At 41.7% G+C, this 27,028-nt stretch overlaps 1 protein-coding gene across 1 annotated transcript; it reads right to left on the reverse strand.

Annotated features, from left to right (window-relative positions):
* Nucleotides 1-8: 8 nt before the first annotated feature.
* On the reverse strand, nt 9-26,709 carry LOC146375618 (uncharacterized). Its single transcript, XM_084945193.1, has 13 exons — nt 26,459-26,709; nt 24,538-24,631; nt 21,298-22,590; nt 21,119-21,203; nt 17,202-20,195; nt 15,750-15,875; nt 5,001-5,116; nt 3,276-3,441; nt 2,949-3,111; nt 2,124-2,257; nt 1,849-1,991; nt 1,680-1,767; nt 9-1,585 (listed from the first exon to the last, which is right to left on the reverse strand). The coding sequence occupies exons 3-12, from the start codon at nt 22,587-22,589 to the stop codon at nt 1,692-1,694; spliced, it is 5,295 nt and encodes a 1,764-aa protein (XP_084801319.1). The 5' UTR covers nt 22,590; nt 24,538-24,631; nt 26,459-26,709; the 3' UTR covers nt 9-1,585; nt 1,680-1,691.
* Nucleotides 26,710-27,028: the final 319 nt, after the last annotated feature.

Raw genomic sequence — 27,028 nt, forward strand, 5'->3', positions numbered from 1 at the left:
GAATGCAGTTTTTCATGTTACATGAGGCTGTGACGCAAGTCAAGTATATTTTATTAAGAATTTATTCACTTTAGGACACTGGCCAGTACAACACAGTGCAATATAGACCTTTCCTTTTGAATTAAAAAAAAAAAAAAAAAAAAGGGCATAAAAATTAACCCTTGAATTTTATGACAAAGTAAAACATCCATGTACATACACACCAGGGACAATCACTCTGAAGCCTCGATCAACACATTCACTTGCATTGCACGAGCAGGCCGACGATACAGAAGATGAGACCAGAGGGGAAGGGGTGGTGGTGGGTGGGTGTCCGTGCTGTAGTGCGTCAAGTGACAAAGTGCTTTACTGAAGTGTGGAGTAAGTAGGTAGATGGCAAATGTGGAGAGGAAGACAGAGATGAGGCGTAGCTGAAGTTCAAATGTTCACATTAGTTTGGTGCATTACAGGAGTCGTTTACATTGTAGTGAATGAACCGTCCCCTTCCCTGGAGTAGTGTAAGTCAACATCTAGGTCCTCTGAACCAGTCAGCGAGAGCCAAGCCTGATGTGACAGCAAAGATTGTACATGCATGGATAATGAGTGACAAAAACGAAAGGGAAATTGCACATACTGGGAAATAAAAACAGTATTGTCAGGACATGATCGAGAAGTAGGTGAGTATGGCTTAAATTAGATGCTCGCAGCTACAATCTACTAAAGAAGGGGAAGACGGGCTGATTAGTGTTTTTATAAAAGACTGAGGAGTGTGTTTGTGCTGATTAGGAGTGTGCATGATTGACAGATACAAAGCTGTTTGTCCCATCCCTCTTACACATTGACAAAAAGATAAATCACAAAAAAATATATACACAGTATGCAGCAACTGCACCCCTGTTAGGCTGTGTAACTGTATCAAAGTGAACAGCTCTGCTGTAGTGATACATCCTTTCCAAAACGAGTTCTCCACCTTTGTTAAATCAATGAGGATACAAATATAACATCTCCTGATTACAGATACTAACATGAGCAGCACCCCCATGGACGATCAAGACCGTGGAGGTTTGTTCTCAATACGCAGAAATCATTAGTGTCTGAAATGTCATCCTATGGCAAAGTTTGTGTGACTCCAATCAGCAACCTCTACAGATAACACATACATGGCTAGCCTGTACATTAGCTGAGTAAAGAGGAAACTGGATGCAAAGGATTGGCTGGATTGTCCTCCAGCATGCGATGAAGCTCGTCCAGGAAAAGGAGGTGCTGTGTCTTCGTTTTCCCGACTCCTCCTGGTCCCTCTTTAAAGTGTTCGTGTGAAGTTCGTTTTGGAGCCCCTGGCTTCAAGCATGAAATGGAGTAAGCAGACCAGCCTGATGTTTTTCCTCCATGCTCGTTTTTCTTTTTCCATAGGACAGAGACTTCCCCCCCCCAAAAAGGCACCATGCACATTTACCGACCCAGATGAGAAGAGAGAGAGAGAGAAAAAAAGTGGGGGGGTTTAAAAAAACCAAAAAAAATCATCAGCAGCTGTAGATTCAACCTCCTCCTACTCTCTGGGTCAAACGTTAAGGCTTCTGTTTCACACAGATTCATCTGTTAAGGCAACCTTCAAGAGACAGACAGAGATAAGTATGAGAACCGCTGCTGTTTATTTGTTACAAAACAAGAAGACACACAGAAGAGCCAAAAACCTAACTCACCTTATTATTTACTTAGCTCTCACTTTCATACTGACTCAGGCGTTTCTTGGATTTCAGCTCTTTCAACCACTGGGGTGAATCCTCCTGGCTACAAAATAAGATAAACGATGAGTCGACAAATTCTCTCAAGTATAAAATAAACGTTTTGTGTTCAGCTGATGTTGCTTACCCATTTTCTTTCCCGCCAGAGGGGGGCAGCACACGCGCTGCCCTGGGGAGAAAAGGGGACTTGGGAGAGCGAGACAGCTGGGAGGGAGAGGGAGCAGGTCCATCAGTTTGATTGTCAGAGTCCCCCCTCTTCTTCAGCTGTGCCTGACAGAAAAAGCGATGCATTACAAAGAGTTTGCTAAAAAGTCAGTGCGAGTTTAAAATAAGAGGCTCTGTGAAATAAAACTGCAACATGACAAACAATGCCAGGAGGTGAACGCACAGTTCCTGGCTCACCTTTAAAGCTGAAGGGTCCATGCCAGGGAACAGGGCGACCCTCTGTGGCTGCGACGCAACAGCCGGTGCAGCATCAGCTCCTCTGGGCTTCTCCTCAGAGTCTGAGTCATCGTCTTTACTCTCAGCCTTTGCCTCTGTCGAACGGTGAGCACATATTAACAGGTACTTTCCACCAAATGTCCTGTAATCTCCCCCTAGAGCTTATGTGCAGCAAGTGTAGAAGCTCCTCCAGGGATTTTTAAATTTGCATTTCCACAACAGGGCTTCAGCTTTGGGAGGTTTAAGCAAATTAATTCGGAAAAAACAAGTAAAGATCTCAAATTCCCTTGATTATTGTTCTCAACAAAAATGAACAAACCCTGATCGTCACGTTAATTTATTAGCCCGAGTATTTCCACCACAAAATACAAGGAAACCAACTTGCACTGAAATGCTGGTAGAAATATTAAATGGTTCCTGTTTCAAACTGAAACTTCCTGAAACTTCAACTACCCAGTGAGGACTTGTGAATCAGATTCCTGGAATAAATGAAATTGATGTTCCTGGAACTGAATTCAGTCCACGGTTTATCGGGGAAAATTGCATTTAGGGGAACATCATGAGCCTTCTATTCCCTGGGAAAAGTTGTTGTGGTTGGAAAAGTGTGATTTGGGAGCCAGTTAAGAGAGTGCAGGGAGGGAGGTGAACTTTTGAGAGACTCTAGATTAAAGGCATTTATGGACAACTGAACTGCACTTTGGAGTCTGCATATCTAGAACCTTATTCATGTTTTAGCCTCTCTAAAACGTAAATACAAAGGCTTATGGAGCAGTAAGGAGTAGTAACCTGTGGAGTCTCTGTAGAGCCAGTCCTCAGTGGTTCCTCCCTCACCCTCTGCTTGTGCAGCACTCTGACGTGTAGCCCTGGTGGGTCGTGTCCGCGGCGCTCGTTTCTTCCCCAGCTGGGCTCTAGAGCGGAGCACGCTGGTATCTAACAGGGTGGTCGGAGCCTGGATATCAAAACACAAAAAGAAAACACATGAGACAAAATGTATAAACACACAGCATAATAAAGAAGACGTGTGTCACCATAGTGAAGACAGAGCAGACTTTACTGACTTAAACCGGCTCATTTGGCAATGTTCAAAAGAATTGAGCTGTGTTTAGCACTTACGTCAGGGAAAGAGAGCGGCTGGCTCTCAGGTGGGGATGAGGGAGGGAGGCCATCCAGACTGTTGCTTTCAAACGGTGACGCAACATCACCTGGTGTGTGTGCTGGAGTTGGCTTTTTCGGTGAAGGACTGAGATTACTTTCTGAGCTGGGAGTCGCAGGTGTCAGACTGTCGATGATTAGCATAAACAAGATTTTTGAAACATGTCTGAAAACAGCTGCGTGGATTAAGTAACCACAGGATCTCATCATTTCATCAAAACCATGACATCAGTGAAAACAGTGAACCCTAGTAAAGTGAACTGTGTAGAGTGTGTGTTCAGACTTTTAAGAACTTACTCTCCTTTATTATTATCATCAGTGCTCAGTATTTTTGTGATGTTATGTTCTGACCACATGAGGTCAGTAACGGATCGCAAAGTAATGCAATGAAGTGAGAAGAACAATCTGTTGTTCCAGCTGAAGTTATTTCAGCTCCGCTGTGGGTTTCTACTAATCCTTTACAAACATATCACTCCAGCCTGCTGTTGCTACATAGGGAATATTTATTGGATTACATCATGTTTGGATTTCGTCTTTTTTAAGGTAAACGATCTTTTGTGTTGTTGAATGGGCCGCTGATTTTCTGGTCTTCTTCAAACATTATCACCATAGTATTCAATCGTTTTGGATCAACTTGTTTGATTTTATTTAAGATCTTTACTAAACTTTTTGTGCTATTATGCTAACTAAAGTTCTTCTTTCATCAGGCTTTAATCATTTATAAACAAAACAACCACAACAACAAAAATCAAAATGACACTGATTTGTCAGAGTCGAACATTTTATAGATTGTGACTTATTAAACATCTCAGCTCAGGCTGTGCAATGTCAGCAAACATATGAAGAGATTAATGCGCCAGGGTTTAAAAAAAAAAATCACTCTGCCTTTCATTCTAATCCGCTGGTCTCGCAATGGCAGCTGTTTGTGTTTGGGTGGTGTGTGGGCTTCAGTGTCTCAAAAGGCCACGCCTTTTCAGGTGTGGATAAAGCTTGTGCCTGTGGAGACTTGACTGGTCATCACTCTATTGCTGCTTGAACTCTTGACTCCTGGTTTTTAATGTAGGATTATTAATAATTAAAATAAAACTCACTTTTGTCTGATGCTGATCTTAAAGCACATGTCTGTTTATAAAAATCATCTTTCCCATTTCACTGCTTCCAAAGTATTTTGAATTAACATTTTACAGTGCAGTCTCACACAGTCGTACAAGTATTGGCCATATCTTAGTTTGTTTGTTTTAAATCAGGGATGTCATGTACACATTTACTCCTTCTGATACCTTAATATGAGAAGGAGAAGAGCAATTTCAGCAGGACATCTCAGTATTTTGTACATGATAAAGTAATGCTGATGTAGGAAACAAAAGAAATTTATCTGAATGACTTCAATTGTAAGAAATACATGTTCTGGTAGCTGTAGCTCATCACAGAAAATGTTATTTCTAAAAAATGTGTGTATCCATTGTAACAACAGAAATTTCTGTAATAAAATAGTGATATAATAATGCAGTTAAAAGTTCAAAATGTATGTCTTCCTTCACATTTTCCAAAGCTGTGTAGTGGGGCAGGAGTGTTGGCCAGCCCAACCCTGGCCTCTGTTCTAAGTTAGTTGTTTTGCAGTAGCCTAGACATTTTTAATTTACCTAGTTTAGTTGTATTTGCGTGTCATTTTTATTGTATATTTACCTATCATCAGTGCGCAGTCCCGTCTCCCAGGTCCCATACTGACTGTCAGTCTCACGGACCGGTGTTTCTGAGCCCTTCACCTCCTCTTCACCACTGACACTTTGCTTCTGCTGTACCTAGGGGGGAAAAAACAGAAGAGCAATGAATGATGACAACCAGCTTGAGAGACATGAATAGCTAAAAATCAGTGGGGTGCAGTGAACAAGTCTTTAATATCTGTGGACCATTCACATCCCTAATAGGAAGCCAAGCAACAAAACATTAATGAATGATAAAGTGTAATAGTAGCTAATTGACATCATAACTAAAATTACTTCTGAAGAGCACACGGTGTTGCTGATAGAGCAGCATGCTGCTGAGCTTGAGCAGCCACCAGTGGTAAGACGGGTAATGGAAGGTGAAGGGATGACTTAATGGAGACAGAACCAGAGTGGGGACAGAGATGGTGGTGGGCGGCTGGGTGATCGAGTGTGTTTTTTCTGCCTACTGAACCATGCCTCTTTTAATGAGGCGGGCACAGAGGACATACTGTCTCAAACCCACACGGAGCTCACAGAGGCAGAAGAACTGATAAGCCTGGCCTATATAGAACAAAACAATAGAAAATCGTTCTGTCCTCAGATGTTGCCTAAGGGCTGGACAAAGAAATCTGATACACCTGGCTCTGTAATTGCCCAGGCCCCTTAACAGCGAGAGCAGCTCAGTAGTTGTGCTTATATGAGCACGGAGGGCAGATTAGAGCACTCGTACTTGAAGCTTTGTGAATGTTTTCTTTGTGTATATAAGAGCAGAGACGCAGGGGTGCTGCAAAACAGGTGTAAGAATGAGCACATGAGGAAGAGTGTGACTGTGTGAAATTCTGATTGAGGGAAAACAAAACAGCTGAAGAAAGTGTGAGAGTGAGGGGAAAAAACACAGGACATCATTCATCAGCGAAGCCCTTCCCAACAGGAAAAGCGAAAACAGCCAGAATGGCATTCAACAATACTCCCTGCATCTGAGAAAGCACTTGGTACTTCAGCTTAACCTCTTCTCAAGGACTTACAGCACCAACACTTAACCTTAAAAACTGCATATCTGAGTCCTGAGTGACTCTGTTACAGAAGCAAAGATAAAAAAAAAAAAAAAAAAAAAAAATGCACACACCGCCTGGGCAGAGCCAGTAAAAATGTTTCACTTCTCTGGTCTACAATGATCATAATCCAGCATGTGAAGCTACAAATATGGAGATTCTGGAGTTTTGATTGTGAAAGCTTCCAGCTACACTTGCTAATATTATGTCATCTTTCAGTTTTATCCTCACATGTTGCTGTACACTGCTATCACTGCAGGAAAATAGGCCTTGTAAAGTTCTGGTGATAAAAATTCCAATCCAATGTGTACATGTGTGCTATTCAATCTAAACACGCCCAGAACACTCCCTCAGCAGATCAGTGCAGAGGACGAACACTGCCTTTGCTGGAACATGTTGTAGTGAGCAGTCTTTACACAGGTACTTATGGCAGGGCGCTCAAAGCAGAGGTTGTAAAGCTGTTTAGAGGCTCATTCATAATCTCTTACCTTTTATTATTCAGTACAATAGCAGCTTTCAACCAGCCTTGGTAACTGAACTTTAGCTGGAGTCTTTCTGTGTCTTTTTCTGACTTAAATCTCCATCAATCAACAGACAATGCCAGGTTAGACAGATGTACTGGTTAAACACCCAAAACAAACAATGCCACATATAAAAAAAAAGGGAAAAAAAATATCCACTATGGCTGTTAATTACCTTTGCTGAATGAACACTCACAGGTGCAACCTTTGCAGTAATCGTGGAAAAGATGAAGGAAACCGACTGAACTGACAGGTCTAGCAGCTATAGCTCTCAAGAGGAAGGCTTTTCCTTAATAACATTAGCAATAGCCAACTTCCTCTGGACAGGAAGGGTGTGTCAGGGGAAACAACATAACAAAGCCCGGATGAATGGATGGATGAAGGAAAGAAAAGGCTGATCACTAAATATGTCTGACTGACAATCTGCGGAGGAAGGGGCTGGAGCAGGGCCTTGGAAACTTTTTGATAGTGCACCGGCTGCCGATTGCAGCAGTGACTGTTACGTCCTCAGCAGTTAACTGAAAGGCGAGTAGCTGCAGTGCTGTTTCTTGAAAAGGGAAGGGCTCTGTTACCTCATGGTCTGACATCAGGGGCAGAGATCTTTCGATATAGTCATTCTGTTTACATAAACAGTGTCTAAGATACAAGCTTGTACCACAATTTGATGCTATCGAGGAATGTGTATGTGTATTTCAGGATGACTATCATTGTCCATCTTATATATGTCAGGGTAATAAAAGCCCTAAAAACACATTCAATCACACTTACAGCACTCACCGCTCCATTCTCATCTGCTTCAATCCCTCTGGCCTTGGTGGAGTGGGAAAATATGCCTGGCGGGCACTCGTGTACACCCCAGCAATCAATATCAATATCCTAAAAGATATTCAAAACAACTGCTCCCGTGAGCACTAATCTCATGCCAGCAAATGGGCTTTCTAGCCGCATGTCAGAAGTTTTACATTACAAGAAACCCTACAAGGAAAACCGAACAGTGCTGTATATATTTTTCATTACACAAGTGTTGCATACAGACGAGGTCTCGCCGTCGTACAAAGCAGTTCGTAAGAACAGAGAGAAGAATGTAAGAAACCTGACTTGGCTTAAGATTTCAGCTCAGAGTGTGCTGAACCTGACTTAGAGGATTACTTTCAGTCTGGGGTTTGTTTTTCTGGTTTGCAAACAGGAAGATTGTTTGAGATCAAATGTGTTTCACTTCACCGTGTATACATGGTTACATCTTGTAAATTTCAGAAACTGCTACAAACATGTTGAAAAATAAAGCAGAAGTGCCTAAAATTTGAGTTTCCTGAATAGCCCTTTGTGTCTGCCTCTTAAAGGGAATCCTCCCGTATATACAAAAAAACAAACAAACAAACAAACAAAAAAAAACAACCAACTTTCTTCCTTTGTGAAAATTGTACTTGAAGTGTTAATGTACTTTTTTTATATTTCACCCTTTCAAACTTTATTACTGCTTAAAGGTTGCATTATTACAGGTGTGGCTACTGAGTGACAGGTGGGTGCCAACAGATTCAGTTAGCACTGCTAGCTGTCTGCCAAGAGTCACCTGAGATATTATGAGTCACTGAACTGGTTGTCTCAACCATGTTGGCTTTTTAGAGCTATTTTATTGCAGTCAATAAATAAAAAATGTTGTTTATGAAGCAGTTAACTGCACCAACAGCCCACACAAGTGATTGAAGTGATTGAAATTCTGGTAGTAATTTCCATGTATCTATTACGGTGCAGTTCTTGCTTGACAGATAAAGGGTTTTAAGGACAGATGTTGGCTTAAAAATCCACTATTCTGATTATAAAAATAAATTGGTCATACTCTATTGGTAACCAGACTTAGTTAGTGGGTGATAACTCATTAGATGGTCACTTCAGGCTCCTAAACACCTACACGGAAAAGACCATAATGTCTAACATCAAGGCAAAGCAATGGGTGATGTGGTTACATCTCTCCAATTACAGTCTGTGGTGGCCACATTCGTACCACTTTGGTATAAAACATACCATGTTTTCACAAATCACAATTTTAATTCAGAGCAGTTTATATTTACATAAAATCTGTTATAACAGAAACTGCATATCAGAGTACTTAGTCGGGAGATTTGGAAACCGATCATTTTGGGAAGTCATCTGAGATTACAAGTGACTTCTGGCTATGAGATGTCAGAGCAGAACCATTTGTTTATACTACCACAGCTATACTGAAAATCATGGAGCACTGATTCAACTCCTTATAATGAGACCTGCAAAGAAATCACTCTCGAAACAGGAGAATGAAAAGTTTAAAAAAATAAAATAAAATAAACACTTTACTTTCTGATTAACCAGTTGGCTGGTTTTCTGGATGAGTATATAAACAATAAACATTATACTGGTATCATTTCTGCTATCGATTTGAATTGGCAAAAATAAATGAATAGATCAAAACAATAATTACGTATAACTGTAATATGCAGCTCACACCTCAGACAACGGACCAAAAACGTGTCACAAACAGCAGCGAGAGCTTGAATAGGGCACGAAACTGAAGCCTTGTGTCTAGATGTGCTAGTGGTAATGGCTTTTTCAACCGTCTTCAGTTTCTCTGTGCTCTGGGAGAAATGTGTAGTTCCAGTTTTCAAATCCACTGCCTCCTCTCATCAATTCAATAGCTTTCAATCATTAGGGATCATTTACTGTCATACAAGTACTTACTGAGTCAGTGGGAGCGGACGCTACTCCCACAGACCACAAAAACAGTTGCTGATGTGTAGAACTAACTTTAGACATGGTAACACAACTAATAGCAACACAGATCTCATGAAAACACCTCTTATCTTTAGGTGCTGTGACTCATGAGGTGTTGGACAGCAGTTGAGCAAACAGGCGTCGACATGAATATAGGAACAACTTCACTGCAAGGCACACGTCCCTCAGGGACTTTTAAATCTGTCCTTCACGCAGACCAGGTTACAAGGGACAGAAATTATGTACAAATAAATAAACAATATATATTATAAAATATAGACATATTTTACAATTTCAGTGTTTATCAGCCCTTTTCTCAGTCCTTGTGTCTAATTATATCACTTGAAGAACAGGTAGCACAACGGATTTGCTAATCAAAGAGAGACAAACACTACGCTGTTCCAAAGAAAACAAGATGGAGATAATCCACAAAAATAGACAGGTGAGAAGCAGCAGGGCTGTGCATCAGGCAGCATGTGGTTAAGTTCTTCACATGTTTGGCTAGAGACCAAATACTTGATGAAGGAGCAGCAGTTAATACAGTGACATGGACATAGCTATGAAATGACTTGAATTCCACTTGTGCTTTATTTATCACCAACAGATGTAAAAGTAAAACTCATGAGTCACATTAGTGCCTCATCTCTAGATACACCGATTCACTGTTTGCAAAACCATCAGCATTGAAAGTTGGAAGCAGTGCTTCCCTGCTATGTTTCTGTACTTAAAGTGTGTGTGTATGTGTGGCGTCTTACAGCAGTGGGGGTGTTGGGTGCCGTGCGTCTGCGTAAGGACAGGCGTTGCTGGCTGCGCAGAGAAAACCTGCGGAAGGACTCCCTGCTGCGGGAGGCCAGGGAGCGCAGGGAGTTGGTTCTCTTGAAGTCCCCGGTATCGTCCTCTCCCCTGCCTCCCCTCTCCGCCGAGGTGGACAAAAAGCTGAGTGCCCCGTGAAGGGAGCGACGGACATTTCCCACCCATCCTGACACCTGAGATTGAGCTACTGACAGCTTGCCCCCGAGATACTCCATCACAACCAACCAACGACGGGACCTGCTGTGTCTGAACGGAGCCCGTGAGCTAAGCTGGGACTCTTGTTGTTGCAGCAGGAGCAGCAGCAGGGAATCATTAGAGTCTAGTTATGCTGGAGAGGTGGCAGTCCAGGGATGGTGGCCTATGTGTTCAGTGACGCATGTTGCAGGGTCAGTACTGCAGCAGTGTATAAGGTGACAGAGAAAATGACAGAGCTCAGCAGGCTTAATGTAATGATGCTGCTGCTTACAGCACTGTAGCACAGATGATGTCTGAATGTTACAGGAGAGAAAATCTACCCAGTTTCTTTACTCAGTGTCCTTTCTGCAGTGCAGTCCCACTTTAGATGTCAGCACTCTTGTTTCAAGGCTCCAGGCTGTCGGCATTAAGTGGATTGTGAAGCTTTCTAATGTCTATTTCGATGCTTACAGATATGTCTGCTGTGAGATTCCTAGCACAACACCCAAGTGGCCATATAAAGGTTAGGAAAGGTCACCACTTAATATAAGTTTTACTGAAACACTGCTACACTGTCTTCCAACAGGTTCTCTAGCTTAAAGAACATAAATCACTACTAAAAATAATCAAGTACAAAAACAACGAGTACTAATGATAAAATCACCTCAATATACTCTCTGTTTGGCCAAACGTTCACTTATCTCAGTGCTCTGCGAGACCTCTGCCAATTCACCGGGTGAGAGCTTCTCTGTCCTCATGTGAGCCTAAATTACAGCCGACCTGACGCACACTCTCGCAGCTGGCGTTGATCTTTTTCTCCCGAAACATGGCTCTGATTAAAAGTTGTTAAATCCACCCACCCTTCCAACAAGGCTACATCTTCATACTGCACACAACTATTGTATCTTCTGGCAAAAAGCTGCAAGCAGAAATGGTGCAGGGCAGCTGGTGGCAAAAAGAAAGCTGCTGTAGTCATTCGTATTCCATGAGGAAAACCAGAGGGCAACCAATGCACCGCCGCAAAGAGGAAACTGAAGAGAGAGCTGTGGTAGAGAGGTCAGATCCAGAGAAAGGAATTTTTTTTTCTTCCCTCCCCTCGCCTTTTTCTGCAGGTATGGGCAGGTAGGAGAAAATGCGTCAGCCAAGCTGCTCTCTATAGTGAGTGTTACAGGACTCACCGTCAAGGAGAAACTGGGTGGAGAGAGGGAGTGTGGGACAGAGCCAAAGAGAGCGAGACAGAGAGCAAGAGCGAGGCAAAGAGAGAGAATGGGAGGTCCGTGATTCAGAACAGAGGGGGGAGAGGGGAGGGTGATATATGTTCTGCGGTGCTCTGCCGCTCCAGCTTGATTCAGCTGCAGGAAACATAAGTGGAGTGACACAGCCAGGACAGCAAGCATGCAGACAACATGTAGAAGGAAAGAAAAAATAGAGACGAGGTTGCGTATGTGAGCAGAGAGAGAAAGCTGCAGAGAAAGTGAGGTTTGTGATACAATCAGATAGGAATGAGGACAAGTGTATGTATTACATTAAGAGAAAGCTATCAGTAGATAAATTGGACGGGCACAAAAGAGACGAGACAAAAGACAGGTGTGGCTCCAGGCAAGTGGGATTGCACTGTATGCACATCAGCCAGTTTGTCTGCGCAACGTGGCCAAAACCACCAATCACAACAGGCAACTCAGTGTTTGTTTAAATCTCACCCAGAGTCGGAGTCATGCAAACACCACAACAGACAAGGAAAGAATAACACTTCCTGACACATGCTGTTCACTTCAGCCACCTTCTGCCAGTGAACTTGTACCTTAAATAAAGACATAGTGGGCCACTCTGACACACTTCAGAGACTTAACCTGGGAGCAAACTGAGGCAGAGGGGTTCCTAAAATCTGGATCTCTGTCCACATGTGCCCCCTACAGGTAATCTGATTAACAATTCTTTGAAGTGCTCTGCTAAAGATTTCAATAGCATAGAAACGCTCACATACCTTTCCCGTCCAATTTACTGCCACACACGAGTATTTCAACAAAATAAACTTTAACCTTCTATCTCCTTTAATACTTTATTAATATTTAGTCCTCACACCTTAATTACCATATCTTCAAAATTACATGTACACCTAAGGAAAATACTCAATACTGAGTACCATTTTCATTTTATCATTAGCTGTAGCCACTACCTGCTACCTAATGATAACAAGTGGCTAATCAAGCTGCTAACCCTTGATTAGCTGCTTGATAACAAGTGGCTAATCAAGTGTGGCTTAAGTAGAAGTACAGCTACTTCTACTAATAGTGTTAAAAATACTCTGGTGAAAGCACCAATTCAACTTTACTTAAGTAAGAGTGAAAAAGTACACGCTCTGAAATATATTCGGTGTAAAAAGTAGCTCGCTTGTATTGTTTACAAGGCTTCTATGTGTTATTTTTCCCTCTATTTATGTTCAAATCACTTTAATGTCGTGAGGACATGCAGTGACTTTCCCCTAAAGTAATGAGCCTGTTTTGAAAGTGTAAGGAGTAGAAAGTCAAAAGTTATGGATTAAAAAGCAAAACGTTGTCAGAAAAATAACAGACAACTTTATTCAAGTACACATAGAGTCCTAAAATAATTCTACTTAAGTACTGTAACAAAGTATTTGCACTTTGTTATTTTCCACAATGCTAATAGTTAAGTTGTTTAAATATTAATAGTCAATATTCTCTTAATATTTAAGTAATTAATTAAGTATTACAGTTACATAATTAATTTGCAGTTTTATCTCCTTTATCTTTATCTCCTTTTTTATTTCACAGCAAAAGCAGAAATTATAGAATTATAATATTTATAGTTTTTATATATTTCTCCAAGATAAAGTATTGCATTAAGTATTTTGGCCATACCAGCAAATTTATAATGAAAAGCACACAGAGCCAACTAATATTTGAAGCTTCCTTGATTGATATTATTCAGACTATTAGTTTTAAAAGAAAGATTTAAAGACAAGGAAGTGATATAATAAAACATGAAACATCCAACAATCAACATATTATTGATGTCTTTTTGACCAAATATTCCTCATCGTAGTACTGAAAACGATCTGCTAGGAAGTGACTCATCTCTTCCCCTCTTCTGACCTCATCAGTCTTTACTCAGCCAGGAACCCAACCAGCAACAACAGGAAGAAGGTGAAATAGGATGCGGCTAATGTACATACAGTCTACTGTATATGATATGAACCAAGAGTTCCTACAGTCCTATACGAGAAGACGCGCACGGCTGATGGAGACACATTCAACATGAGTGGTGCTGTCACTTACCCAGAGGCAGTAAGGAGTGAGACAACATGACCACATGTACAACACAGCTCTCTTCCCGGTGCCCATCTCCGCTCTGCTGCACTCACCAGCCTCAGACCCTCACACTTAAACCAGTGATGTCACCACCCTACTATTACCTCATGTCTCTGAGTCTATGGTGAATACAATTTGAGGAAAGTAGTCATTTCAGATATCCAGCAACGCCCACATATTTAGCTTTAAACACTATCTGTGATATTTTACATATGCTAAACATCTTAACTAGATTTAAGAATCTGCCTATGGGTTTTTTTATCATTACTAAATACATTTTTTTTAAGTCATGCTCCTGCATATAAGCCTTAGTATTTGTGTTAATGATGCTCTGCTCATATTCTGATGCTGAATGTTGACATGTTGAATTCTTGCTACCATGAATAAAATATCACTACTGAGTAGAAATATTGAATTTATTAACAAACAGAAAAAATGATCCAGAACTGAGCAATTGTGTAATTTTAGCATTATCATTTCTTACTTTTGAGTAAGAAGAAAATGACAGAGCTTTTGATTTGATGCTGTTTTGTCTAAAGTGAAATTAAACTGGATGACAGTGAGTTTTAGAGCCAATAATGATGAATACATTGTTAGCTGCAGCCTTATTCCAGTGTAATATTCCGTTTCATTACTTTTGGAAAGCTTTACTTTTACACCAATTCACTGACAAAATGAGCAGCGACAGATGGCAAATGTTCTCATTATTAGTTAGAAATCTGTATTAACACAAGCAGCATGTTTGTGTAGTGTCTGTGGCCTACTGACAGAGACAAATGCATTCAAACTGTACGATTCTTTAGAACTATTTTTTAACAATTTAAAAATCTAATCTAATTCAGCGGTTCTTCTACTATGTGTAAAGTTGTCTGAGCTAAAATGTAAAACTGTGCACTTTTTTTTATTTACATAGGGTCATTTGAAAAGCTTTTTTTCAAACAAGCATTGGAAATGGCAACAAGGAATAATTCAGATACCCGGAACACTTGATTCTTGCAAACTAAAACACAACCACTAGATGGTGGTAATGACCTTGACCTTTGTGGTGACTTAATCTGATCTCCCTGTGTAATGATAAGGCACAACAGACTGTACTTCAACCTGAGCCTACAATTACAGTGTCAGTGACAAAGCGCAACCTGAACCCAACCCTGTATCGTTAATAAACACTGTCCACCCTTAAATGTAATAATAATATGAGTGTGCATGTAATTTGTAGAGTTGATAACATGCAGACACATTTGTTTACATGTTTAAAAATATAAAACCGGAATTACCACCTTGAAGTTGCTTCCACCAACCAGTCAAGCAGCAGCTTACATTGATGTCTGTCCACATTTCACCGCCAATCTTTTGAAATCAGAACATTTTGTCTTACTAGACATTTTTGTTAAATTTAGCATACAAATTAGGCAAAATTTCTAGAGTTATGGCCAAAAAGGTGTTTTATGAGGTCAAAGAGACCTTTGATTACCAAAAATCACAATAACTGCATCCCTGAAACTAAATAAACTTTTGTTTTTGAACAAATCCCATCAAGTCTTCCAAGAAATATCAACTACATATACAGACAGCATTATCGCTCCCAGCAAAGGCTATTCCATTCACAGTGGTATAAAGACAGAGGTGAACTACAAGTTTATAACCAAATATAACTTCTAACCAATCAAAATCAAGTAGCAAGGTTACACAAATACCTGCAGAACACATAATCATTACATGCCATTTCACTTCACAGGTTTCTCTGAGCCCTGCTGTCAGGTTTCTGATAAATCAGCAGTGAAAATCTTTACTTAATCATTTGTCTGATCCAATCCTGACGTACAGGCCTGAGAAGGTGTTTGAGCACCACTTCCCTAGAATGTAATGTGGGATGGGCAGAGGTGAGTCTAGGACGTCCATGCTTTCAACATTAGTCACCAGCTCTTTACTATGTGAGCCCAGCAGCATTTTCATGTCAAGTGAGCAAGCTGCATTCCAATACGATCTTCAGTGCATGAGGCACCGCATACTACGCTCTCTGTTTCCACAGAGCTGAGTGAAAACAGTCATTTGTAATAAAATGCTGCAGAAAATGAGCAGCAGCCTGACTCACCCTGCTCTGCAGGTCCTGCTCTCTGTGGGCGCTGCGACTCCTCATCCTGGAAGGGCTTCCATCCACGGCACTACTTGCAGGAACCGATCGTCGTGACACACTCCGAGACCGCAATCTATTCAACTCCTGAGCAGCATAGAGGATCCAAAGTGAACACCGCAATCCAACTACATCACCTCATAACAGTAAAAAGCTGCTCATTGTCATGCTGGAAGCTGGACAGAATAAAGTGAACTTCATTCCACTCACGTTTAAACACTGCTCAGGTGTCAGTTTATTGCTTTCTTGTGAAGTGTGACCGTAATTTGGCCACGTTTTTGTAATGTTGGTGTATCTATTACACCAATGCAGCAGTGCAACGCCACTTGCTCAAACAGAAGCACAATTCCTCAAGGTAACAGGAGTGTGGCTAACTGGAACTAACAACAAATTGATTTTTGTTTCTAAAACCAAAACATGTTATGGTTTATAATGTAATAATTACCATGCATGGCCATGTCTACATCATTATGATCTAGACATGGCCTGAGGAATCAGCTTTTTTGCTTTAACCCATTCTTGTGAACACAGTATCTCAGGAGCACCTAAAATATGGGACTCAAGAAATGCAAGTGATAATAATTCAGTGGTGAAAGGTTAAATGTTGCCCCCACAGTCACAAATACCTTTTGTCACAAACACCTAATGCGTTTAACTTTAATTACTTCAAAGTCTTCACTACATGTATTATACGAGTCTGAACAGACACAGATACACTGCAATCTAACTGGATGCAAGAGGCATCTTACTACATTATAGTTGTAAATACTTTATATCAAATCTAAGTACTCCTTAGATATCTTGCAGACATGAGGATAATACTAAGGAATCATGAAAGAGAAGCAGCAGTGCTGAATCAATATTCCTTTTTTCACTTGAATTTTATTTGCATTTTGCTTGATGGTGACACAGCCTGTTGTAGTTATTAAGAAGCAAGAATTAGACTAATTTAGCCACTGCGTCACCTAGCTCAACTACAATATGGCAACTCAGCTAGAGCCTCTTTTCTCCAACCAATTTAATCAGGGAATGATGGCACACAGAATAATGCACGCTAAAAATAAAAAAATATTAAAAAGTATTTTGCGTATGCTTTTGCGTTGGCAACTTGGTGAGCTTTTAAAATGACAGGGTGAAAAATATATGATACCACCTACATCATGAGAAGCTATATTTATGTTTTAGATGGTTTGTACGTCTACAAGAACAGATTGTTCTGTAAGATATCACAAAATGACCTGTATTTTCACAAGACTGCATGTCTCTGTGTGATAATCTGACTCCATCTGCACTGACAAACTAAGAAAATGACAACCTGATTTCTACAATAATCACAAAGTAAAGTGTGGTAGAAAGGGGGGCGGGTAGTTCATTGGCACCTCTGGAACTGATCAATTGATTTATGTCACTCACCTTGGACCCCTGTGATCTCCTCGGGCCCTGTGCTTCTCCCCTGATCTTCTGTGGCTGTAGCTCTCTGGGCAACCAGATCTGCTCTGCAGGAGTGATGGTGGGGAGTCCACCTGGGGAGTTCACACTTTTAACCTCTGAACCAGGAAAAGGGCCCAAAGGGGGTGACTCATCCAGGAAAGCAGACCAAGGCCTTTGTTGAGTTGGGATGCGTTCCCCATGATCGAGAAGGAGCTGTTCTGGACTGTGTTTGTTAGCGTGTTTTCTAGATTCAGCCTTAGGCTGGTCCACAGACATCTCAACTGACCGCAGCTCCCAGGGGTCCTGAGGAGGCGTCGTCCATACTGGGTTTGAGAAACCTACTGAAGTCTGTGATGGTATCTTCCAGCTAACGTCACTTTCAGATGTAGGCTGTAATTTACCCCCAAAGTCAGCATTTAGTCCCTGCATTCCCAATGAAGGAAACAAGTCATTATTAGAGGAGAGCTGAGCTTGAGATGTAAAGGAGTCTATGTCAAGAATGTTAGGCTTGTAAGGCTCCTTCCAGCGGGTTGCAGCATCGCTACGTTGAGAAGTAGACTTAGACACTGGTTCATTTCTGAGCACAGAGTCCAGATCAAGAACTTTGGGTTTCAGACGTGATGGCTCCAACTTTAGCCTCTCTTGCTCCTCTTTTTTCTGCTTCTCTTTTAGTCGCTGTCTCTCTGCTTCTTGTTGCTTGGCTATGACTCGCATCCGTTCTGCCTCCTCCCTTTCCATCTTTTCCCTCAGTCTGTGTTTCTCAAACTCCGCAATTTGTTGTCTTTCCCTCTCTGCCTGCTTTTGCTTTTCATACTCCAAGAGCTGTAATCTCTCAACATCCTCCTTCCTCTTCCTTTCCTTCTCCAGTTCCTGTTGTCTCAGCCTCTGGTTTTCTAATTCCTGTCTCTCAATGTCTAGTTGCCTCTGTTTCTCAAGCTCCTGAAATTGTTGTCTTTCCCTCTCTGCCTGCTTTTGCCTTTCAAATTCCAGGAGCTGTAATCTCTCAAGCTCTTTAAGTCTCTCTACATCCTCCTTCCTCTTCCTTTCCTTCTCCGGTTCCTGTTGTCTCAGCTTCTGTTTTTCTAATTTCTGTCGCTCAATGTCTAGTTGCCTCAGTTTTTCGAGCTCTTGAATTTGTTGTCTCTCCCTCTCTGCCTGTTTTTGCTTTTCAAACTCCAAGAGCTGTAATCTTTCCAGCTCTTTAAGTCTCTCTACATCCTCCTTCCTCTTCCTTTCCTTCTCCAGTTCCTGTTGCTCATTGTCTAGCTGTCTCTGTATCTCCCTTTCTAAATCTTGTTGTCTCCGTTTCTCCAGCTCCCTCTGTATCTCTTTCTGACGCTCCTTCTCCATCTCCTTTTCTCTTTCCCGCTCTTTTTCAAGCTCTTTTATTCTTAACATTTCTTGCTCTAATGCGATCTGTCTCATCTTGTCTGCCTCTTCTTTTTCCTTTTTTTCTTTTAGCTGCTGCATTTCCTTTTCCTTCTGCTTCTGTCTTTGAAGCTCTGAGAGCTGCAGTCGCTCTAACTGTTTTAGCCGCTCTTCCTCCTTTTGTTTTTGCTGTTCCTTTTCACGCTGTCTCTCCTTTTGTCTCTCTAGTTCTCGCCTTTTTTCTTTCTCAAGTTTCTTTTGCTTCTCTCTTTCAAGTCTCTGTTTCTCCTCTAATTCTTGTGCTTTCTCAAGCGCAATCTGTTTCTGCCTTTCCAGGGCACGTTGTTTCTCCTCAAATTCTTGTTTCTCCTTTTCAAATGACTTATGTCTTTGCCTTTCAAATTCTCTTTGCATCTCCCACTCTTTCATTCGTGTAAATTCTAAATGTGCTTGTTTCTCCATTTCCAGCTGTGTCTGTTTTTCACTTTCTTTTATCTTAGTCCTGTGCCTTTCTTTCTCCTTCCTTTGCTCCCTTTTCTTTTCAGCTTCTAGCCTTTCCTCTTTACTCTGTCCATCTGAGGCTAAACTGCTCTCCCTGGGTGACTTGTGGCTTCTTATCATCAAATCTTTAACTTGCTCTTGCGATGGAGTTGTTTTTCCAAAAGGATCATCATTTAAAGACGGGCTCCCCCTTACTGGAAGACTCTTCCCTTGAGGGCCACTAAGGAGAGAAATCCCTAAGAAGTCATCAAAGGGGCTAGTCATGTCCCCAGTGTTTGTCCCTGCACCCCCAAGAAAAACTGGCTCCTGTATTTGTCCGGTTAAAGCAAAGTAGGTTGCCTTGGGTTTTGCCATTTCGTCTGCCTGCAGCATCTTCAAGCGTTTAGGTGCTGCAGACACTTCTTCCTGTTCTGCCACTCTTTGTCTCTCCTTGTCTTTATCTAAAGCCACTTGTCCTTCCCTTTGTGATTCCTTTAGCATCCCTGTCTCCATATCTACGTCTTGGTTGAGACCTGTAGTGGTCCACTTCTGTAAGGCTCCTATCCTCAGATATCGTGGCTGTGTTTGAGGCATCAAAGGTGCCAAAGGTGGCTGTTCTTGTGCAGGACTGGTCCATTCTGGAAGAGGCCTGCTCCCTTCTGAGCGTCTGGAACGGAGGGTCATGGCTTTATCCTCCCACTGAGCTGATGGGACGCTCACACTCACTGCCCGACTCTCTTCGACAGCCTGCACTGTGTCAAAGGCATGTAATACGGGTTGAAAACATGATGGCGATAAAGGCTGGCTGTAGTTAGCGGTGACTGAAGCCCCGTTATTTTCAGTAACTGTTCTATCAAATGGAGACGTGCTGCTGAGCAAATCCTTGGCCGTGTCAACAGATGAGCCATCATCCATCAACACCACGCTGTGCCTCTCCACGACATTATCAAACAAGGATGCTCGCACCGTTTGGACTCCACTGCCTGCACCAATTTCCTTGGAAACAGCAACAAATGTCTGTCCTGCTTCAGGCCCTTCAGGCGTGGAGACCTTTTTGAGCTGCTCTTGGGAATCTTTTAAATCCAAAAATGTCTTCTGGTCACTGGGAGTGATAGCTGATTCTTCAGCCTGGGGAAATTAAGAGATATACTGAGAATTCTTAAGTTGCAGAAGCATGCTCACAACTTATTGCCTAGTTATGGAACTGATAAGCTATTACAGAATTTCTTTCAGCTGGAATCTTCTGAAGGAAATAAAAGCTTTTTTAAAAAGTTATGAATTTAGGTACTATTTACTGCTATAAAACCATAAGCCAGAATAAATGGGACTTGGCAATGGAACATTCAACAATACAGCACACAGAGGAGTTCAAGAGAACAATTGGCAGGGCACAAACGGCATCCTCTTGTTCTACGTAGGGCTCATAACAGTGGGTGTGGTGCAGAGGTGGTAATCAAAGTCTCTCAGCATTGACCTTTCCTATTTGATCTCTTCTTTGTGTGTTTCATAACTGGCAGTCACTGGGGATGTTTAATGTCTCAGCAGTATTAGGTTTCACAGCTTTGCATGTCTATGGCAGCAATTCATTTTACTGTAATGTCCTATTTCTTTGAAAGAAATTTCCTCATGAATGCAGAGGCGCTTTGGTCCACTGGAAATGCAAGTGCTTTTCAACAGGTAAATAAAGATGAATTTCCCAGTTGTGTATACAATTATAGAGTACCTATAGCTCTAAAGCATGAGTTGAATTTGTGTCTCCCTACTTCACTTCTAGTTTAAACTGCGTCAGAGGCTTCACCTCTATTTGCACACTGCTCATTCTCCTATGCTTCTTTTGTATTTTCCGTCTTTATGTTATATTGCATGGGTTTCAATCAAACAGGAAATGGTAACAAACACACTAAAATCAAACTCTGCTGAGCAACACCATATGAAAAACTTTCCAAGCACCACACGGTGACACAGTTTCTCATTGTTACCCTCATTTGCCTGTTAAACACAGACCGAGCCCAACAGAAACCAGTTCCTACAAAGCTCACGCCCTCTCTTACCCTCTTCTGAGGATCTTTGCTGATGTAATGATGGTCCTCTGCCTCAGTGAGGGAAACAGGGTCAGGTGACCTCTCGGCTGAAAACCTATTGAACATACATCACACAAGACAAAAGCCATGCATGACAGTGGAACACAGAACAAAAAGCAAAGCACATGGACAGTATGAGCAGCTCTTACCTTTTGGTTAGGTCAAGGGGCAAGGGACGGGGCTTCAGTGCTGGTTTAAGGACAGGGCTCTGAGTCGGTGTTGTATCCTCTGTCAGCTGCTTGATGAGCTGTTTAACACCAACTGCTGGTTCACCTTCAGGGGTTGGCTGCAATGGAGAACGAAGATCTGAACCATGGCCGGTGGCAGCTACCCCAGGAGAAGACGGCAAATCGAGCAAAAGACTTATTCGCGACTTGACGCTAACCCTGCGCTTGTCTTCATCGGTCTCTTTTGCAGCCATTTCTTCTTTGTTTTTGTTGCTTTGGTCTGAGAGGATAGGATTACAGACATCATCAGTACTTTGTGGTAGTGCTTTTCCCTCTGGAGTGTTGTCTACTGTATTTGCTTCAGGAAATTTCCGGTGCAGTGAAAGACCAATAGACCCAAATTTGGAAGTGAGATCAGCTGAAAGGGGTCGTCTCCCAGCCGAGCGAGGAGCAGGAACCGGGGTCTCTGTCTTCGTTGCACTGCCGGGGAAAATGGCTGATACAGGTCTGGGCTTGGAGCCTCTGGGATGTGGTCGCAGAGGCACAGATGTTTCAGGCTGAGCCTTTTCTTTTCCTTCATTTTCTTGCCCTGCATCAAGAAGAAAGCCCATGGACTTTGCTCTAGTAAGGGAGGTTCCAACTTTACCTTGTGCATTGTGGCCTTTTTCATCTTCTTTATTAGTGGTTCCAGACCACTCTGCTGCTGGTAGTTTTTTAAAGCTCTTTGAGTAAGCCAGGCTTGATGTTGAGGGTTTCTGCCTCTGTGCTGGCACAGGAGGAGGGGTGGGTCTGCTAGGGCCTCCAGTGTCATGTGGAGGAGCTGGTTTAAATGGTTGGGCTACTAGCTTTGTTGTCTGTCCAGTGTTCAACTTAGTGGGTGATCGAAAGGAGGTAGAGGCAGGACGGTTGGGGTTGGTTAAAAGTGGTCTGGGTTTGCTGCTGGAAACCGGCTGCTGTGGTTTTGGATTGCTTGGAAGCTCTGGTTTGTATCCAACAAGGCGAGTGGACTCAGGTCGGGGTTTAGTTTGAGGCTTTGGGGCAAGTATGGGCTTAATTGTAGGATTTTTCTCCACAGAAAAAGGTTTGGGAGTAAGTCGCGGCTTGGTGCTTGGGGCAGGCTTGTTTGGTTCAGCTGCGATGAGCTGCGGCTGATTGACAGACGGGATGTCAATGAGGCTCTTATTGCTGGAGTCTGTCAGGGGAGTCAGGTGATGTCGTCCTCCTGCCACTGTCCTTCCTACCTCTGTAGTCTGAACCTCCACCTGAGCAGCCATCCTGTTGAACAACACCTTTTGTTAAGCATAAAGATAAAATACCCTATCAGAGAGAAAATAAAAACTAATAGTACTTACTGAGATCCTCAACAAAAAAAGTACCTGCACAAAATCTAAAAATGTAAGGATTTAAACAATCCCCTAATCTAGCTGTTACTGTAAACTTGGGAGTGCCTGATATTACATCACAAGTTTATTGTTCAAAAGTCTTGAGCCATCTTTATTTAAAATTTTCTATGAAAACAATTGAAGTCATTTATTGAAATGTAAAAAAAACAACAACAAAAAAACACAGGCAGAAGTCTCTCAAGCTTTCTTGTAATTTCTTATAAATCTTCAGAAACAGTTCTCCAGGTTTCTTGAAGGACATTCAAAGCTCGTCTTTGGATTTTGGCTGCATTTTGTTCTGTTCTCTATCGAGAGGATTTGACACTAATAATGTTGAAGTCTGGGCTCTGGGGAGGCCAATGCATGACTGATAGAAAACCCAAAGTAGAACACTATCCATGTAAGGTGTAAGCGCAGAAGTGGTGTGTTTGGGATCACTATCATGCTGAAAATCAGGTTTGTTGCCAAGTTGTCTGACATGTGAAGACACAAAACTGGTTCATATGAGTTACAGGCAGCTTTTGTTACTCTTAAATGATTCATAGGTCAGTGCTGATGCTTAGCAAAAAAAATAAAAATTGAGGAAATCATTCTTTAGAAAATACAAAGCACTAGACTGAAAATTAGTGAAAAAGCAGCCAAAGTCCAAAGAACAACTTTGAAATACCTTCAACAAAAACTACTGCTTTAAAAACAATAAAAAAATAAATAAAAAAAAAAGTCTAACTCATTGCAAGCAAAATCTAAAGAACTGATGAGTGGCTCAAGACTTTTGTACAGTAATGTATATTATTTTGCCAAAGGTTATTGATTGTTAGGTTAAAGCGGGACATATTTAGTGCTAAAAAAGAGCGGACACCAATAAAAGGTAAGTGTTTGTCTTGTACATTTACATGACACGGGTCATTTAATAATGGCTTAGCACACAGCAGCACAGGTGGGACTAATAACATCAACTGTGATTATGATGCATTGAACATTCACGCTTCCATGAGCCCAAAAGCAATGTTACTGTGCCTGTGCTTTTTCTGCAGTGACATATGAAAATGCCTGATGTGAAAAAAGCAGCAGCCGTGTCAGAGAAAAGTTACAACATATTTCCAATGGCTATTTAAATGTGTTTTATTGTATTTTAAGACACATTAAACATTAGTTTATCTACTTAATGTTTTGATTTAAATGTTTTAATGTTACTTGTACTTAAAACCTGTAACCTGCACAATTGTTGCCTTTGTTTGACCTGTTGGTCGACTCTAACAACTGACATTAACCTTATCTCCTTGGCTGTCGTTACCAGTGCAATCAAACTAGCTTGTAAAATGTGTGTGACTAAGTTGAGATACTGGTGTAGTGGTGATCAGGACTGCATACTTTTCATGTGGCAACTGACACAAGGAGGAACCGGACAACTGTACAATGTCATTGTTTTTTGCTTCGGTTTTAACACACGCACATCATTCTTAGACAGTAAATGGGAGATTCCAGTGCAAACTCACACCAGACCACCATCCATCAAACATTCAGCTCCACCCCTAATGAACTTCTGCATGTCTATTTTGAAATGCTTATTCAGTCAAAAGGAGGTTTAGTGATAAATATGAGATGACTAAAGATCAACTTACTAATCTCTGACACAGTATGCTGGTAAACAGCTTTATCTGTTGTTATAAAGCAATAATGAAGATAGAAAAGAACACAAAGGCCCTTTAAGAAACTCCTTCTCCACATCTGATAATGCTTTCCACGTGTTGTGCTGAGTTACTCTGCTATGCAGAAACTGAATTTTCTTTTTATATAAATAATGGCACGCTTGATCAAAATCCTGAATATAATATCCTACCTGACCAGATGTCAACCGTCTTCTGTAGAGCTTGAGCTTCTCCTGTAACCGAGTCGTGATGTCATATCACACGGGAGGAAGGAGTCGAAGGAGCCTAAGAGATACACACTTTGCGTCATCAAAGCAGACAGGCTGTTCACAAGTTAAGACTGTCGTGCTGAAGGCTACGGTAGAGAAATCACAGCAGGGATACAACAGGGCGGTCCAAATGCGTTGCTGTGGTGTTCTCACGCCTTCAAAAAGCAGCAAATAGATGATATGTTTTCACTGACACAGACTTCAGTAAACACAGGCACACCCATATATATTTAGTGCACAAGAAAAGTCATCAACTCTGCTCTCGTATATGCTTGTTATTTCCCGTTCTTATATTTGCATTATGTCCTCGATCAGTACAAGCACGCCATCGCCAATGCAGTCCTCACACTACTGCATCTAAATGCCTTCAATCAGCAAATGTTGGAAGTATAAACATTGCTGTTTGGTGTCCTTTTCTGTGCCAGTCATGTCTTTACACGATCGCCCCTGTCGTTGTGCGTCTTATCAAGCACATCAGCTGATAAGCTCCAAATACTCAGTGGGCAAGTCCATGATTCATAAAAGAAAAAGAAAAAAAAAAATACAAATATAAAAACTGGACAGACAAGGAAGCAGAGCCACGAAGGCTTGCGCTTGACTAACAGAGACTGTTGAAAATGCTGAAAACGTGAACTTTAGATAGTGGCAGGAAACACCTTCGCTGAGATGGAATGCCAAACATCCACTGTGATGGTGGGACGAGCAGCACAGCGGGGATTAAGGAGCCGTCTGCCTTATATAGGCTTAGACACACCACCGAGTATCCTACGCCCGACTCATTACCGCAAGCCTCACATAACAATTGAAAAGAGCATTTCTTCAAGCCGAAGATGTTAAATAGTCAACTTTGAAGAGATCCTGCGAATGTTAGAGACATATTTCAGAGTATACATGCAGGACAGTAGGGCACAGGGCATGGAGGCATTTTGTTTTGTTTTAGCCCTGACTCACTTACTGTCTTTAACTTTTTAAAGACAATGAGTCAATAACCCGGCTAAGCCAGTTATGCAGAGGAAATTTCCTTACGCAGACAACAGAACAACTAAAAGAAGATGAGCATTACCGCAATTTAGTTCTCACCTATGGTAAAGTCACATAAAATATACATCACAATCCACAGGCTTTCACTGGACTTTAACAGTGAAATATGCGATACTGTTCTCTAAGAAAACTTTAGACTGAGTTTAGCCTGGCTGTAATATTTTGCTGTAATATTATGGACATAATGTAATAGGCTCAGGTTTTTAGGTGATCTTGACATTTAAAAGCAACTTACAACAGTGAAGCAGGTAACCACAGTTTTATATCACAGTAAACCATAACCCAGATTTAATGTGGACCTACTGGATGCTACAGAAAACCAAGCATCCCAACCACTTACACACACACACACACACACACACACACACACACACACAATGATACAACTAAATCTAAACAACAATGCCAATAAATGAGCTTTCTAAGTTTGGTAGTTTTCCATCTCAGCAACAAGTGTTAATGCTTCCTCATGTCATGTCTGCTCACCTAAATTACCTCGACAGTGCCCGGTCCAGTTTACCGACAGATAAGAGTTGGCTTGCTCCCAACAGCAGGGAGGCACATTTAACTTACAGAAGGAGAACGGAAAAAAACAGAAGTGTGCAGACGCATTGAACGAGCGTGTTGCATTCAGCTGTTTGGGAATTCCCACAGACTTCAAACAAGAGGGAAAACAAACGCTTAAGCAGCTCGCTGGCTAGCAACCGTAAGCTAACAACTCAAGAACCTGGACTCACAAAATGGAAACACTGTCTGAACCTGTCTTTCGCTGCCTGTTTGATCCCAACTGCAGACAACTTACCAAACCATAAAGTCAGCGTTCCCTCCACGCTTGTCGAAACAACTTCTAACACAGTGTATCCCGCCAACTTAAGGGAAAAATTACGAGTCGTGACAGTTGGTTAGCAGAGCAGCTAACTTAGCTGGTTTACTTAGCTAGCCAACTGGCTGGCTGGCTATCCCGTCTCAGGTTGCAGTATTGTTGACAGGGATAGACTAGACAGGCAACTAGCCGCCTGAGTACTTTCAGCACGATCCAGCTCCACATAGCACTTCCGGCTATTGCTTTCAAAATAAAGTGCAACTAAAACATAAAATAGGATTTTGCTACATAAACTTGTGTCGTTCTAGTAAGAGATAATGACACAGCTTGTGCATACAGTATACAAACACTAAGGAATCATTTTTGCTATATAGCACAACTCATCAGGTGTAACGCATACATACACACACACACACACACACACACACACACACATATATATATGCATTACTTCAACTTCCGGGATGAATGTGGATAACTTAACGTCCTTTAATTGGATACGAACCTGAGTATAGGATGTGCTCGGGCAAATATTATTCCATCCCAACT

This window comes from Perissodus microlepis, chromosome 12 (genome assembly GCF_051167445.1).
Source record: "Perissodus microlepis isolate ML-2025 ecotype Zambia chromosome 12, ASM5116744v1, whole genome shotgun sequence".
Lineage (NCBI taxonomy): Eukaryota > Metazoa > Chordata > Actinopteri > Cichliformes > Cichlidae > Perissodus > Perissodus microlepis.